The sequence below is a fragment of the Saccopteryx bilineata genome, chromosome 11 (genome assembly GCF_036850765.1).
Source record: "Saccopteryx bilineata isolate mSacBil1 chromosome 11, mSacBil1_pri_phased_curated, whole genome shotgun sequence".
NCBI classification, from domain to species: domain Eukaryota; kingdom Metazoa; phylum Chordata; class Mammalia; order Chiroptera; family Emballonuridae; genus Saccopteryx; species Saccopteryx bilineata.
The window spans coordinates 50,779,502-50,797,168 of NC_089500.1; the positions used below are offsets into that span (position 1 = coordinate 50,779,502).

At 35.4% G+C, this 17,667-nt stretch overlaps 1 protein-coding gene across 1 annotated transcript in view; it reads left to right on the forward strand.

The window, feature by feature from the left end:
* SMCHD1 (structural maintenance of chromosomes flexible hinge domain containing 1) overlaps positions 1-17,667 on the forward strand; it is a 176,891-nt gene that overhangs the window by 105,046 nt on the left and 54,178 nt on the right. The window contains exons 26-33 of the mRNA XM_066246162.1: positions 590-738; positions 2,545-2,633; positions 3,702-3,820; positions 7,133-7,300; positions 11,193-11,318; positions 13,426-13,505; positions 13,739-13,896; positions 16,514-16,629. Of these exons, the coding sequence (XP_066102259.1) occupies positions 590-738; positions 2,545-2,633; positions 3,702-3,820; positions 7,133-7,300; positions 11,193-11,318; positions 13,426-13,505; positions 13,739-13,896; positions 16,514-16,629 (1,005 nt within the window). The remainder of the gene's footprint in view (positions 1-589; positions 739-2,544; positions 2,634-3,701; positions 3,821-7,132; positions 7,301-11,192; positions 11,319-13,425; positions 13,506-13,738; positions 13,897-16,513; positions 16,630-17,667) is intronic.

A 17,667-nucleotide genomic window follows, 5' to 3' on the forward strand; every position in this document is an offset into this window, starting at 1 on the left:
CAAGTTTCAAAATAGGATAGAGTGGGGTAACCAACTTTAAAATATGGATCCAATAACATTAAAATATGGAATGCAAGAGATATAAAATTAAAATAGAACTACAAGCACTCAAGAATGGATTAAGGCCAAAAGGTAAACGTTTAGAGTGGTAATGATATCAGTGGACATAATTTCTGTTTTCTCATCTTGCTAAACAAGGGTCCACCCAAATCTCTTTCAAAGCCTATATTAGGTTCTTTTTAAAAAATTGAAAATTACCTTTCATGTGATTTGATCTATGTATTATTTTTGAACTGTAATGATCCCAGTGATAATCTTGTGGTAAAACTAAAAAAATGACTTAAGAATTTTTATTTTATTGCATTGAAAAATATGGCAGCATTAACAGCAAAGACAAGATACTGGTACATTTTTATTATAGTAATATGTGACCCACCATCATTCTGGTCATAAAGGGACTTTCTTTTTCCTCAGAGGGAGAAAGAATGGGTTATAATTTAACTTTAAGAGTCTTCATTCAATAAGTGGCAGTATAGGAGGGTATTAGACTAAGCTTTACTTATTCTTAAGTATGTAATTTTTCTCTTAGGTTAATTGGACTCCTGAGATTAACAAAGAACACTTGCTACAGGGTCTGCTTCCTGATGTACAAGTACCAACATCTGTAAAAGATATGCGCTATTGCCAGGTTTCATTTCAAGATGACCATGTGTCTTTGGAAAGTGCATTTACAGTAAGGTTTGTGGGCATATTATATGCGGAGATATTTCAAAATTTAGCATACGGCAACAAAAATAGTTTTCTTAAAAGTATACATGTTAAAGTTGATTTAATGTAGAAAATGTCAAAATTTCTGTAAAACATGGTAGGTGGCTTTGGAATAAAACTTCATTGGAGATAGTGATTAGTTCTTAATATCACTATAACTCTGCTTACTGGCCCTCTAGTATCTGTAAGAGTCAGAACTTTAATTAAAGGAAAGTCCTTCTACTGCAAACAACAGTGAAAACACTTGTAAAATGACAGACATGTAGAATACAAAATATGCAGTGTAAACAGTCAATGTATTTATTGTTCAGAAGGAACAATTCAGAGTGATGATTTTCAAAGCTGAGTCCAACTAGACCAGAGGTCTCAAACTCGCAGCCCGCGGGCCACATACGGCCCGCCCACCAATTTTGTGTGGCCCGCAGACTAGTCAAACTTCGTGGATTAATCTGCGGGCCAGTCTGTGGGCCGCACAAAATTGGTGGGCGGGCCACATGGCAACGAGTTTGAGATCCCTGAACTAGACCCAGTATATAGAACTGATAGAACAGGGGAAAACAGGTAAATATATTAAACAACTTATCTGTTATCCTAGCCTGTCATTTCCTTGACCACCTCTTTTCCAATAACCTCCTTCAGTTTAATTCCTCCACACGTTTCCATACTATTTCCAACACTTAAAATAGCTCAATGATTGAGAGAAAATTTTCAAATGTACTACTCTCCAACCATTAAAATCTCTTAATGTGTTATTCTTACCCATCTTTTCTTTCTTAGTTATAATTTCTCTTTTAATGTAGCATAAGTACTATGATTTGACACATAATTTTGGGGGGTGGGGCCCTGGCCAGTGGCTCAGTGGGTAGAGTGTCAGCTTGGCACATGATTGTCCTAGGTTCAATTCCTGGTCAGGGCACACAGGAGAAGTGACCATCTGCTTCTCACCCTCAGTCTCCCCCTTATTTCCCTCTTCCCCTCCCACAGCCAGTGGCTTGATTACTTCGAGCATGGCCCTGGGCACTGAGGGATGGCTCTGTTATTCTGAGTGCATCAGCCTCGAGTGCTAAATATAGCCCAGTATTTGAGCCTTAGCCTCAGACAGGGGTTGGGTGGATCCTGGTGGCAGGACATGCTGGAGTCTACCTCACTATTTCCCCTCCTCTCACCTTCAAAAATTTTTTTCTTTCTTTGGTCAATATTCTCTATCTTTGCATGCTGTCTTTTCTCTGTTTTCTCTTGGGTTAATAGTGATGTTCTATAGAGTCATTTGGAGGGGAATTATTGTATTTAAGTTTTAGAAAGTGAGTAATATATGTATTTTTAGCATATTAAAACTACTTTTGGTTCTGGCCCGATTGCTCAGTGGATAGAGCATTGGCCCAGTATGTGGACGTTCTGGGTTCAATCCCTGGTTGGGGCACACATTATTGCTCAGTTGGTTTGAGCACTGGCCCTGGGTGCTGAGGATAGTTTAGTTGGTCTTAGTGCCAGCCTTAGGCACTGAGGATAGCTGGGTTGATTCAAGCATTGGTCACGAATGGGTGTTACAGGGTGAGTCCCAGTTGGGGCACATGTAGGAGTCTGTCTCTCTATCTCCCCTCCTCAGAAGAAATAGAGAAAAAGGGGAAGAGGGAGGGAGAGAGAGAGAAAGAAAAGAAAGATAAGGAAGGAAAGGAAAGGGAAAGAAAGAAACATCTTTAATATTTTCTACAATGATTCGTGTAATTTTTTTTTTCTATAATGAATAAAACTTTTTAAATTGTTAACCAATTTCAGACCCCTCCCTGATGAACCTAAACATCTAAAGTGTGAGTTAAAAGGAGGAAAAACAGTACAGATGGACCAAGAGCTTCAAGGAGAAATAGGTTAGTATGTTCTACTTTTTTTCTTTAAAATATTTATATATTATATACTTGATACTCATGTTTTGACATACATAATCTGAAAGGAAAGCTTTGGCTTTATATATGATTATTGCTTTAAAATCCATTGCCAGAAAAAATTTCACTCTTTTTGCCTAGGCTGACATAACTGTGAAATCAGTTTTGTAAAACTAGTTCATTGGAAACTGTTGATTTTTGCTAGAATAATAGCTAATATTAAAAGTGTAAAGTAAATCTGTCAGTGGATATACATGTATCCTTTGATTTTCATATATCCAGAACAGCAATTTTCTACCTTTTTCATCTCATAGCACACATACACTAATTACTAAAGTTCTATGGCACACCGAAAATGTATCTATTTAGCCTATCTGACCAAAAAAAATAGGTGTAATTTTGATTTATTTTTAAAAAATAATAATAATAATAATAGTAATTGCCTAACCTTTTTCCTCCAAAGCTCCAAAGTGACTTTTATAAAAAATGAGGTGCCTATATTTGTATATAAAGATTTCTAGTACCAAGAATTAACCAATCAAATGTAATCTTACTATGTGATATGACCAATAAGATGCAACTCTTAGCTCTCTTATATGAGCTGTATATTTATGGTTCAAGACAAGACACTCACATCCGAAGATTATTGTTGTACTGTAGGCTGTTGTCATTTTTAAATTTGACAATTTAAGGGAAAAGTGGTTTGAACCCCTAAAATAGGTATTCCATGTTTTATAAATTTCCTGTGGCAAACTAATTAAAAATAGCTGATCTAGAATATTACATAGTACTAAATTATCTTCAAATTTTCATGATAAAAATCTGGTTAACATTAGCATTATTTTAAATATATAAATACAAATGTACTTATGTATATTCTTGACATTTTTGTTGTGATTATAAGAGAAGTGAATGAAATTAATTTTTCACAAAAATACAAAAGAACAAAGAGGAAGTATCTAAGCATAATTTTATTGAAGTACATAAGTATATTTATAGATATTTGTATCTTTTATTAAAAGATAACACTTTAAAATTCAACTTTCCTTTTAGTTGTAATAGTTACAGATCAGTATGGAAATCAGATTCAAGCATTTTCACCAAGTTCTTTATCTGCCTTGGGAATTGCTGGTAATGGACTTGATAGCTCACAGTTGAAAACTACTTTTCAGGTATGGCTACTTTTCATAATAGTTGGCTTCTGACATTGGTTTACATATAACAAAATTATGGGAAAACTAAAATAACTAAAAGAAATTTGATTTTAGTGTTTACAATGAAAATCTTAAAAGGCAATACAAAAACTTTTTATAATTAGTAATTTTGAACATATGGAAAAATGGAGTAAATAGTATAAGTAATTTCCATGTTCCCATCACTCAGCTTTAACAGTCATTACTTTCATTTTATCCAACCTTTTGTATGTGTGTGTTTGACAGAGAGAGAGAGGGACAGATAGGGACCAACAAACAGGAAGGGAGAGAGATGAGAAGCATCAATTCTTTGTTGTGGCACCATAGTTGTTCATTGATTGCTTTCTCATATGTGCCTTGACTGTGGGCCTTCAGCAGACCAAGTAACTCCTTGCTCAAGCCAGAGACCTGGGGTCCAAGCTGGTGAGCCTTGCTCAAACCAGATGAGCCTGTGCTCGAGCTGGTGACCTTGGGTTTACGAACCTGGGTCCTCTGAATCCCAGTCTGATGCTCTATCCACTGCGCTACCACCTGGTCATGTTTATTGTATCTTTTTGAAGCAAACCCCATATATCACATTATTTCATCCAAAATACTTTGATATGTGTGTAAGGGCAGTTTTTATGCAGCTATTTAAATAAAATTTCTTAGTGCTCACACTCTGCATTAAAGTAATTGTGAAAGTTTCAACTGTGTTGTAATTGAGATTAATTTGAAAAATAAGAATTGTGTTGCAGTTATTTCAGATTAAGACAAGCAGACACGATGTATTCTACTTGGAGAGATCAAAGACAGCTTTGTCAGAAAAAGATGTTGGGAGTTGGACCTTTAAGGAAGCTTCTAGGCAAGAGTAGGTGTGAAGGAGGAATTCTAAGGCCCAAGTAAAGTTGAATCCATTTAGAGTATTTAGTGCTTTTAAAAACTCTTCCTTTTAGAGCCTCCATTGCAGTTCTTACCTTGCAGAATAATCATAAGAATAGCCAGCTTCCTTGTTGCCTTTCTTAACTATAGAGTTTCTATTCCATTAATCTGATATACTATCATTTTCTAATTTTAAAACCACTGCTTCCACAATACTATTTTAGCATTATTGAAGAACTTTTAATGATATTTTGTTCACTATACAGAGATAAGTTAGCTCTTTGACTTTCAGGTTCTTCAATTATCAAGCTTTACCCTATGTGTAAATGAGATAAGATAGCTGTGCTCCTGCTGTTTTGTGTGAACAATCTGCTTCCTACCACTTTATGCAGACTCCTTATACTCTTTAACTAATTACTCCTAAATAATAATCTATCTTCCTACATGTTATTTTTTAGGATTTTTTTATTTATTGAATTTTAGAGAGAATGAGAGACAGACAGACAGAAGGGGTAAGGGGGAGGAGGAAGCATCAACTTGTGTGTGCCTTGACCAGGAAAGCCTGGAGTTTCAGACTAGTGACTTCAGCATTCCAAGTCGATGCTTTATCCACTGCACCACCACAGGTCAGACAGCCTACATCTTTAGTTACATTAGATACCCATTGGCATATAAACATGCTACAATATCTTTCATCTTAAAAAATAGCCCCCCCCCAAAAAATAAATAAATACCACCCCAAAACTTCCTTTGTCTCTAAATCCCTGTCCATTCATTGCCCTATTTTTGTCTTTTTTTAAGAGTATAACTCCTTGGAAGAGTGATATATATTCTGTTTTGACATTCCCAAGTAGTCCCTGCCCTACTCAACATGTTTTTATGCCCTGTTCCACCTAACCAAAATCATTGTCAGATTCCACTTCTCATCTATGCCATCCATCAAACTTAGTAATATTTGACATTATAAATTTAGACTTCATCACCTTAGTATTATGGCCTAAAGTACCTGGTAGTATTCCACCCACCATAATCTCACACCTTTCTCCTCCCAAAGCTCAATACTCTCCAGCCAAACAGACTTTCTTCCTTCTTACTGTGATTTTACAACTGATACTATTTGACTCACTTTCAAACTATATGAGTCTACCACCAGTCTCTGCAGAGAGACAAGAGCTTTTCATTTTTTTTTAATAAAAAGTAGTTTTTATATGTCATTGTTTCTTAAAATCATTCTCATTTATTCACTTTACATGCAGGAAGTACTGCTATTTTGAAATACATTTCTTTGATAATTTCAACATTAGACCATAGAGAGTACTTTTAAGAATTTTTAATTTAATTCTACTTGTACTTATCTACAATCTGTAAAGGCATATACAAATTCTATTTTTGAGATTTGAAGTAAAGCCAGAATAACTTCTAACATGGTATGAAAAAGAAATCATCTCTTCAAAAGTACTTTTGGTGTTGTTTCACTATTAAAATTGAAATTCTAGATTGGACTTCACATATTTTGAACTTTGAATATATTTTCCTAATGAATATTTAATTTGTTTTTCAAATATTGAAAAATTCCTGCTGGCTGTGCTCATTGGGGTTTTGCAGGATTGATTAATGTTGATTATTTTGCAATATCTTTATACAGAAACTATTCTACAAACAATTGTTTTCAGACATAAAATTTTAACTCTGATAGATTTGTAACTCTGTTAGGTTTAAAATCTGATAGATTTGTACTCAGTGGAAATTTAATATGATGAAATAATTAAGGGTCTGTATTAAATTGCAAATACTGCGTGCTAATTCCAGTGTGTAATTGATATAACTCATTCAATCACATTGCAAAAATTGCATACTAGTTTTATTGATTCCCATTAATACAATGTATTAGGTAGTCTAAGTACCAGAGATTATGCAGTGACAAATCAAAGCCCCTACCTTAGAAATCATCTTGTAATGTGGAGAATCTGCAGTAGATAAGACATGAGTGATAAGAAAAATAAAGCATGGTAAAGGAATAGTGTGCTGTTATATAGAGTGGTCAGAGAAGGCCCTTCTGAATTAGATGTCCTATGTTCACAAAGCTAAAAGAAAGCCATCTAGATACCTGGTAAAGAATGTTACAGAAGTGCAAAGGGTGTTGTGCAAGCACCTGTTTGGCTAGGTGGGGACCAGAAAGGAGAACATACAACTGTAAATAAGAGGGAAATTAGAAGTAAGCTAAAAAGGCATAGCCAAGTTTTCAAATCTCTCCCTAACAAAAAGTAAACTCAGTTTCTCCTCTCAAGGCAATGAAATTTATGGTATGCCACTATTGACAAGTGTGCAAGTTATTCGCTATTGTATTACCCAGAAACACAACTCCTGTTCTTTCTCTGTGTACTTTCTTAATTGCCCTATCTTTACTCAATGTCCTTTTTTCCTCACTAGGAAAGCACACAGAGTATAAGTGTAAGAGGCATCAAATTTATTCCAGGTCCTCCTGGAAATAAGGATCTTTGTTTTACTTGGCGTGAGTTTTCTGACTTTATTCGAGTACAACTAGTTTCTGGACCACCAGCTAAACTTATCCTGATAGACTGGCCAGAATTAAAGGAGGTAAGTAACTTCCTTCCTTGATTGAAAGAATTTTATATCACATGGCTTATTTCTTTCAGCTTGTCAGTGGATCAAAAGATATATTTTATTGTTGAAGTTACAACAAATGATACTAACAGTAACAAAAGGACAAAGTAATATGATTCTTAATACTTCATTATTTAATTCATCATTGTATCCTTGTTTGTTAAAGTAGTGTAATAATTCAAATCCTTTTTTTAAATTGAATTTATTGGGGTGACACTGGTTAACATTATTTATTATACCGACTTTAGGTGCCCAATTCTACAGCACATATCTGCACACTGTATTGTGTGTCCATCCACCCCCACAAGTCAAGTCTTGTTATATTTCAAACATGCATAAAAGTGAAAATAGTATAATGAAATTCCAGTTTCAATAGTTAGTGATTTAATGTTCTTTCTTACTGACTTAAAACTGTCTTTTTGCTGGAGTTCTAAAATACATATCAGATATCAAGTCATTATACCCATAAAAACTTAAATATGCCTTCCTATGCAAGTAGTTAGGTTGTTAAATCTTAAATACTATTTCTGCAACTGCCTGTCAAGTCTGTTACTTTGGTTTAGTTTTTACTAAATTTTACAAATTTTGTAAAATTCTAATATTTAGTAATTTTGGATTGTTTAGATTCTGACATTTACTTATGGTGTAGAAGGGCACCTCTTGGTATGATAGCTTACATTTTTCTAGAGGAAAATGAACTCATTACCGTGGTAGTAGGTGAAATTTAAACTACTAAAGGAGCAGATCATCTAAGAAAAGTTTACATACTCGTACTATAATTTGAGAGTATTCTTTTTGACTTGTGAGTTTAAAAAATACAGATAAACTAGTGTATGACAATGTTTCCTTTGATATATCCAGTATTAATACATTGCTAACTAAAATTAGGGGAGATTTCAAAATGAATATGAAGCGCCCTGGCCGGTTGGCTCAGCAGTAGTGTTGGCCTGGCATGTGGAAGTCCCAGGTTCCATTCCCGGTCAGGGCTTGGAGTAAAGTTGGCCCTGGCGTTGAGGATGGCTCCATGGCCTCCACCTCAGGCACTAGAATGGCTCTGACCACAATGGAGCAACGCCCAGATTGGCAGAGCATCACCCCCTGGTGGGCATGCTGGGTGGATCCCAGTTGGGTGCATGTGGGAGTCTGCCTGACTTCATCCTCACTTCTAACTTAGGAAAAATACAAAAGAATAAATATAAAGCAATTTTTAAAAAAGCATTTAATTTTTTTACTAAACAAGGACATCAGAAAAGCAAATAAGTTAGTTTGATTATGAAAATGAGATGCAAATTCAACTATTGTGATTGAGTAGCAAGTGACTTTGGTGGGGGTGAACAGAAGCATGTCAAACTGCATGAGAGTGCCACACATTGACTGTCCAGTAGGGTGTATGGTCACCCAAGACAGCCAGAACACACTGACAGCAATGGGGCATGACAGGATCAGATAGATTGTCCAGCAGTTCTTGTGGGATCCTCTGCCACTCTTGCTCCAGGGCAACTTTCAGCTCAAGAAGTGTTGTGGGAGGCACTGGACAGTTTGACAGACGTCTTCTCAGTGCATCCTGAGCATGTTCGATGGGATTTAGGTCTGGAGAGTGTGAAGGCCAGTCCATGCGTTCTTTTCCTGCCTTCTGAAGCGTGTTGTTGACGAGATGTACACAATAGGGCATTATCATCCATGAAAAGAAAGTTGTTTCTAACTGATCCAGCATAGGGTACCACTATAGCAGGAGTCGGGAACCTTTTGGGCTGAGAGAGCCATGAACGCCACGTATTTTAAAATGCAATTTCGTGAGAGCCATACAACGACCCGTGTACATTACACATTATCCAATAAAAATTTGGTGTTGCCCTGGAGAACAGCTGTGATTGGCTCCAGCCATCCACAACCATGAACATGAGTGATAGGAAATGAATGGATTGTAATACATGAGAATGTTTTATATTTTTAACGTTATTATTTTTTTTATTAAAGATTTGTCTGCGAGCCAGATGCAGCCATCAAAAGAGCTACATCTGGCTCGCGAGCCATAGGTTCCCGACCCCTGCACTATAGGGTGCAGGACCTCATCTCGATATCTGACAGCAGTCAGTGATTCATTTCTGATAATGTGGAGGTCAGTACGACCACCAATGCTGATGCCAGCCCACACCATGATTCCACCACCACCAAAGAAGTCCCTTTCTTGCATGAAATGTGGATTCTCCCGTGTTCCTCATTCATGCCAGAGCAGGATAATCTGATGTCCAGCTACAGACTGAAGCACGACACATCAGAGAAGAGGACAGTTGACCACTCATTACAGGTCCAGTGATGATGCTCATCAGCCCATCTTTTATGTGTTCTGCAGTATTCAGCAGATAATGGAATGCATACCGTTGGTTGCCAGGCATGCAGTCCAATACGATGAGCCAATTTTGTATGGTCTGGGTGCATATCTGTCGTCTAGTGGCAGCAAGAAATTCCCCGTAGCTCTGTTGTGTTGCTGTACCTGTTCCTTCTTGCCAATAAGGTCAAGTAGCAGTCATCTCTTGCTGTTGTGGCAGAGGGGCAACCCTGCCCTTGTCTTCTTCGTACTGTGCCAGTCTCTTGAAAGTGATTCCAAAGTCTGCTGATCATGCTTTGGGATGGTCCAAGTTCTTTTGCCACTGTTGTTTGGGTTTGACCAGCTTCAAAACGTCCTATGGCTCTCCAGGCTTTGCATTCGGTCAAATCATGTTGCAGGGGCACTGCAAGGGCTGGGAAATTGCAGGATGTGTACTTTCAAGATCAGGGAATGTGCAGATACTCCAGTACTTTCAGCCTTTGGTGTAGTGCATTTTCACCAATGAAATAGAAGTTGGTTCTGCATCTCATTTGTATATTTAAACAACTTTCTTTAATTTGTTTGCTTTTCTGATGTTCTTGTTTAATAAAAAAAAAAATTCAAATGCTTTTTTTATCGCTTTATATTCATTTTGAAATATCCCCTGATTTTTGTGAGCAGTGTCGGTCAACAGAATTGTACACGCTTTTTATAAAATAGGGGAAAAGCAAGAAATATTTTAAACAAATGAGAACAGTGTAGATTGTCAGTGACTAGTTTTATTTATTTATTTTTTTTTTCATTTTTCTGAAGCTGGAAACAGGGAGAGAGTCAGACAGACTCCCGCATGCGCCCGACCGGGATCCACCCGGCACGCCCACCAGGGGCGACGCTCTGCCCACCAGGGGGCGATGCTCTGCCCATCCTGGGCGTCGCCATGTTGTGACCAGAGCCACTCTAGCACCTGGGGCAGAGGCCACAGAGCCATCCCCAGCGCCCGGGCCATCTTTGCTCCAATGAAGCCTTGGCTGCGGGAGGGGAAGAGAGAGACAGAGAGGAAAGCGCGGCGGAGGGTGGAGAAGCAAATGGGCGCTTCTTCTGTGTGCCCTGGCCGGGAATCGAACCCGGGTCCTCCGCACGCTAGGCCGACGCTCTACCGCTGAGCCAACCGGCCAGGGCCGACTAGTTTTATTTAAGGTCTACAAAGCTATATTACTGCTTCATGTAGAATGGCAAAGGTCTAAAAATTTAGAGAGGAGCTAAACTGTAGATAGCCAATGCTAAATCCAGGAACCTAAGATAAGTTTCTATTTTCTTTGAAGTGATTCTAATATATAACTTCTAGGAATATGTTAGAATACAATAAATGTCAAATTCTGTTTTTTTCCTTTTATGAAATTATTAATCATTTCTGTAAGGATTGTTAGTGATAATATAATTGACTTTTAAAAGTTTATTTTAATTGATGAAATTTATCATTATTTTATACATATACAAATAGTAATTATATTGTTTAACACGTTTTAGTGCTTCTTAAAATATTTCTATCTGTGTTAGTCTATTCCAGTGATTAATGGAAAAGAATTACAGAAGCCTCTCATTGTTCAACTTTGTGATCAGTGGGATAATCCAGCACCTGTCCCACACATTAAAATAAATATCATAAAACCTAACAATTTAAGGGTAAGTTTTAAATGTCCTTAGAGAATTTTCACTTATTCTGGATTTCATTCTTATAACTGTTTTTATGTGTCACATTTCTTTTTTTTAATACAGTCTTATGTAAGATTTATTATTGCTTAGTTTAAATCAACTTAAAGATTTTTTATAATTATTTTGAGGATGTAAAGTTTATATCCTGCAAGTAGTGTAACAAGGGACAACATTCTTCAGTTATGACTGTTTGAGTGTTTATTGCATAATGATATTTGGATTTCAGATTAGGATTAATAGATAATACTGACAAGGTATAACTGAAGGGCAGATATAACGACCCACAGTGTGGGTTAAGGAACAGGTATTATTGGGGAAATTAAAAAGCTGACAGTGGGCAAAAAAGTCATGTGAGTTACCTAATGGCCTGGGCGTAGCTGCTTGACCTATCCTGGCTTATGTTGTAGGGTGGGGCAAGCATGAATATGGCCTTGTAATGTTTGGGAGCAAACAGTGCTGGATATCAGGAAGTCCAAGGTTAAATACTTTTACATGAGTACTGAGATAGCCAACTGCTTAGGATCTACTGAGGACCTTGCATACTTGGTTCAAAGTTGGAGGCCCAACTGTGAGGGGAAAACTGAGAAGTTGCCAGTCTCTTGGAAAATTGTATTTTGACACAATCCTTCTGTTGGTTGAAGGGAATTAATTTGTCCCAGCAAGGTTATTATCAAACATCACAGAGAGTTCCTGAGTTAGTATTCAGCCAGGCTTGAATTTTATAATTTTAGTGGATGAAAACAGTTGATAATATGTAAATTATGTAAAAACTCTTGAAATTAACCTAATCAGAACCCCAACAAGGATTTACCAACACCTGAAAAGTTGATCTTAAAGACATAAGGAAGTTTAAAGTACCAAGACTTGTGATTTACATGGACTTGTTTTCCATGGTAAAGGAACCATGGTTAGAGAGAGGTCTTACACTTGTCAAAACGTTATGATGCTGTTGCTATACAGCCTGAAATAGATTTGCTTCTCTGGTTGAGCAACAAGGCTTTAGGATGCTTTGAGAAAAATGGGTTGACAGACAATGGATATGAATCAGAGGGTAATGTGACAGGTACAAGTATAGGACTTTATTCCATCATTTCACTTACTACTAATTTTTGCCTCTCCAAGCATTGCTTTGTTTTTGGTCTTCATCCACCATAGTTATTTAATTTTTAGGTTTCAGTAAGCAGAAATAACTGTTAAGGTTTAGGAGTGTGATTTACTGCTACTACAATTTACGAATTCACTTTTGTTCGTAAAGTTTGTTTTAGGAGAGTTAAACAGTAATTATTTTCTATTCCAAATAAGAGAATGACTCTGGTTTCTAGAGAAGCATTTGCAAAATGCTGAGAAACTTTTCTATCCAATGATTAAGAAATATGACAACTGATGCTTTTTTCTTTTTCTTTTTCTTTTTTTTATTTTAAGTGAGAGAGACTCTCACATGTGCTCTGACCAGGATCCACTGGCACTCTCATCTTAGGTAGATGCTCAAATCAACTGAGCTATTTTTAGCACTTGAGGCTGATGTGCTCAGACCAACTGAGTCATTCTCAGGCCCGGGGGGTGATTGAACCAATCGAGCCACTGGCTGCAGGGGGGAAGAGGGAGAGAAGGGGCAAAGAAGGGAAGAAGAGAAGCAGACGGGCACTTTTGTGTGTGCCCTGACCAGGTATCAAACCTGGGACATTCATACACAGGGCCAACACTCTTCACTGAGCCACTGTTCAGGACCATGATTCTTAATCACCTGAAAGTGAAAACACGGTCATCACTATGTAGATAGTACTGCAACAAAAATTTAGGAGCACATTTGAGTACACAAAAAGAGAAAGATGAAGTAAAAATGGACATAGTATTATGATACCTTGATTTCTTGATGTGTGTGTGTGTTGTGTGTTTATATTTATGTCTGTTGTTTCATTATCATCCCCCAAAATCCCAGTTTTGGAATACACAGTGTTTGTGAAATTAGAAAATTGTAGGTTTTAGAAGGGTATGAAACTGTAATTTTTAATAGTAATAGAGGAAAAGAATTTGATCTCTAGAATTTTCTAATTGTCATTTTATTTTTTGTTTTTAGCTCACTCCTTCAAACCAACAGCATAAAACAGATGAAAGGGGCAGGGCTAATTTGGGAGTGTTCAGTGTTTATGCCCCTAGGTAAGAACCAAGAGTTTAATAGTTATTTGTATTATAGAGACTAGTTTTTCTTGTTACTTGCTGAGGTTAAGAGTAATAAGCTAGGCCTCTATTTAATACTAGGCAGGTGATAGAATGAGCAGGAGTAGTTTCCTAAATAAGGTAAATTTTGTATAAATTCCCAGGAATTTTAGATTATAACTAATGAAATTTGAACCTTTTTCCCACCCCTCCCCTTTTTTTTTCTGTGTTAGAGGAGAACATACTGTGCAGGTGAAAGCCATCTATAACAAGAATACCATAGCAGGACCCATAATTAAGTTAATGATTCTTCCAGACCCTGAAAAACCCATTCGTCTTAATGTTAAATATGACAAAGATGCTTCCTTTTTAGCAGGGGGTCTTTTCACTGGTGAGTAATTCAGTTTTTAAAATAAATTTGTAATGATAATTTACCTTTTGCATTAGTGGAATAAATTATTCTATGAAAAATCGGCTATTTAAATAGCTGGTATTTGAACAATTGGAGTATATAAAACTCAGTAGTACTGGCTTTCATATACAAAATTTGCTTAACAGATGCCAAGAAACATAGTTTAAAATACTATGTAAATTTTTATCACAAACATGATCCCAAAACTTTCTTTAATAAAGATTTCACATGTCATTTGTTCAATAGAAATTAAAATCTTATGTAAACAGTCCAGTAAATAGATTTTTATTATTTATTTTTTAAAAATATTCTAGATGTTTAGCATGATTTTAAAAAGCTAGTATGTAATATAGCCTTTTAAATGACAAAAGAAATGTACATTTGACTAAGCTGTGTCTAGTCTCACCCCTATAAACCACATGCCTTTAATGGTACAGATGGAACTGAAAGTTCATACATAAACTAAAGTAACTCAGTTTGCAAAATAAGTATGAACTGCTAAATGGCGATAACTATGAGGGCTCTACTAAATGTATTTCATGTGTTGGAACCAGGATTGTTTAACATAATTTGAATGGAAATACATGAACATACAATGCAATGTGCAGATGATGTATAAGGTCTACCGGAAAGTTCTGTCCATTTCTATCACAACAAGTTTCAACATGTAAGCACATGTTTATTTGGCACATGTGTGCCTCTCTATTTTTATCACTTAATGTATACATACTGACATAGCAAATTAACTAAAAGTTGATTCACGTTAGTCTTATGTGTGAAGCGATAGTGTATACATGACTACTGATAAATTTCATTTACGCCACTGTAATTTTTATGAATTTCTACAAGGAAGAAATGCTACAGAAGCATGTAGAAATTTATTGAAAGTGTTTGGTGAAGGAATAATACCGACTATCACTTGTTTTTGTCCTTACAAAATTTTTTGAAGGGCAAAAAATTCAAAAATGAAGAAGATATCAAACAAGACTGGTTCAATTTTTCGCATCAAAAGATAAAACATTTTTCAAAAATGGGATATACAAATTGCCCTCACGCTGGCAAGAAATCATTAATAATAATGGCAATTATATTATTTGATAAAGCTTATTGACGGTAAGAAAAGTTTGTATTTTGTTTTATTCCAAAAACAAACAGAACTTTCCGGTAGACCTTATATTATACAGCTCTTGTGCATCTGAAACTTATATGATTTTATTAACTAGGGTCAACCTAATAAATTCAATTAAAATTTTAAAAAAAAAGATATTTCCAAGCAACATCCACTTACTAAATACCTGCCTTGTCCAGGCACTATCTGGGCTCTTAGTTCTAATGATGAATATGACAGTTTTTAAGTTCAGTTTAATGTAGGAGATAATCAAGTAAGCAAATAATTTTAGTGTAGTGTAGCAGGTGCCAAGGTATTTGCTTTATACTGTAAAATTTTCTTAAGGACTTCTCTTTTCTTCAAGGGATGAATTCCTAAACACAGATATACATAGTTAAAAGAAGCAGACCAAAAAGTTTATATTCAAAAATTAACAATTTTTAATAATTAACATTACATATATGTATAGCTATAGCCTTTATACTGAGAGTTTTAAATTTAGGGAAATAAAACCTATTTCCTATGATTAAAAAAATGCAACAGATGCCAAATGACTGTTATGGATGATAAACATAAGATGAATATTATATGTAATAATAGTTTAGCTACTGTGTGCTTTTAAAAATCAAAAGAAAAGAAACATTGTATTCTTGGAATACATAAAGCATATGGAATTAAGACCAGTTGCCCAAATTATAGGTTGCTGAGTATCTACAGTCTAACCTTTTTGGTCTTGCATTATAGAATTTACAGCATGGCAGACTGAAAATAAGACAAGGAACTATTAACACCAAAGATGTATTTGTAGATTTCTGGAAAGATTTAGCACCAGAGTTGTCTGTCATGATTAGCAAGTTTTATAGACAAATTGTTGGGAAATGCTGATTAAAGAGTGGTGTATTTTTGTCATCTGAATTTTATTAATATTTAAGCAAGTTTTTTGCTTTCATGTACAGGCATACCTTGTTTTATTGAGCTGCTCTCAGATATTGCTTTTTTACAAATTGAAGGTTTGTAGCAGCTTTGTGTTGAGCAAGTCTCTAGGCACCATTTTTCTTACAGGCTAATTAAAATTATGTATATTTGTTTTTTTAGACATAATGCTATTGTGCACTTACTAGACTGCAGTATAGTATAAACATAACTTTTATATGGACCAGGAAACCAAAAAATGTGTGGTAACTTGCTTCATTGTGGTAACCTGGAACCAAACCGGCAATATCTCTGAGGCATGCCTATACAGGAAGTCCTCACTTACCATCATCAGTAGGTTCTGCTACTTTAAGTGAAATGACAGATAACAAAACCAGTTTTACTATAGGCTAATTTATATAAACAAGAGTGGATTCCTGTGACATCTTCATCAGCATCATAATAAAAAATATTGAACCAAAGGATGTTATTACGAGTACTTGCTGTGCAATTATTTAGCCAAATTCATTAATTGAACTAGAAAGACAATAATTTTTTTAATGTTCACTATGACAGATTTTATGATTACTGTGATTTCTGAAGATGGTAGTATCATTAAAAATATTAATCCAGCACGTATTTCCATGAAATTGTGGAATCTCTCCAGCAGTGGGAACCGACCACCAGGAAATGTGAGTCATGGAAAACATTTTAGAAGTTAAAAATAATTCTTATATTTAACTTAAAATTAAATGTAATTTGAGTAAAAATGCAAGGTGTGTGCAATGTGTATGTACTGAAGAACTAGAAATTAACCCACTTTGTCCTTTGGGACTTAAAAATATATTAGCATATGTTTCAAAATTGTGTTGATGCTATTGGAAAAAAGCAACCTATATTATGATATTTCTAAAACTTTAAGATACTTTAAACTGTAAAATTATCTTGTGTAAAGGTCAGTGACACAAAGCAAAGAGCTTAGTATCCCTAAGATAATATAGAAAATGTTAGAGAAGGGGGATAGAGTGGTGAGAACAGTTTGAGAGTCTGAAGTAGTGTAGTCCAATAGAAATATAAGTAACATGATATTGAACATTTTCTAGTAGCCACATTAAAGTGCAGAAAGAAATAAGTGAAGTTAGTTTTATTGTAGTTTTAACCTAATGTATTGAAAATTGCCATTTCAATATGAACACATTATTTTAAAATGTATATTGAGGATTTACATTTTTTATCTTACCAAGTCTTTGAAATTTGGTGTATTTTTATGCTTACATCATATCTGAATTTGAACCAGCCATATTTCAACTGCTCAGTAACTAGATGTTGCCGCTTATTGGCTACCATACTGATCAGTGCAAATCTAAAATATCAAATGGAAATTAAACCTTAAACTATATCAGAAGGTTCCAATTTAACAATGTCAGGATTTATAGGTTATTTTAATTATCTGTTTAGGAAATTAGCTTCTTTAATTTATGCCATCAGTCCCATCAAGCAGCTATTACCTTAAATTTTGTCACCACCATCGAGATCTGTTATGTGCCCATTAATGTATGTCTTTCCACTGTAACTAATCTTATTATTGTGTCTTATATACATTGTAAAGATAACTTGTAGGTATGTGCCTGTGTATTTATAAATCCAAGTGTGATTTGTATTCACATTCAATAAAGGTGATAGAACCTTTCATCCTAAATATACTATATTAAATGTGGTTTCTCCCTCTC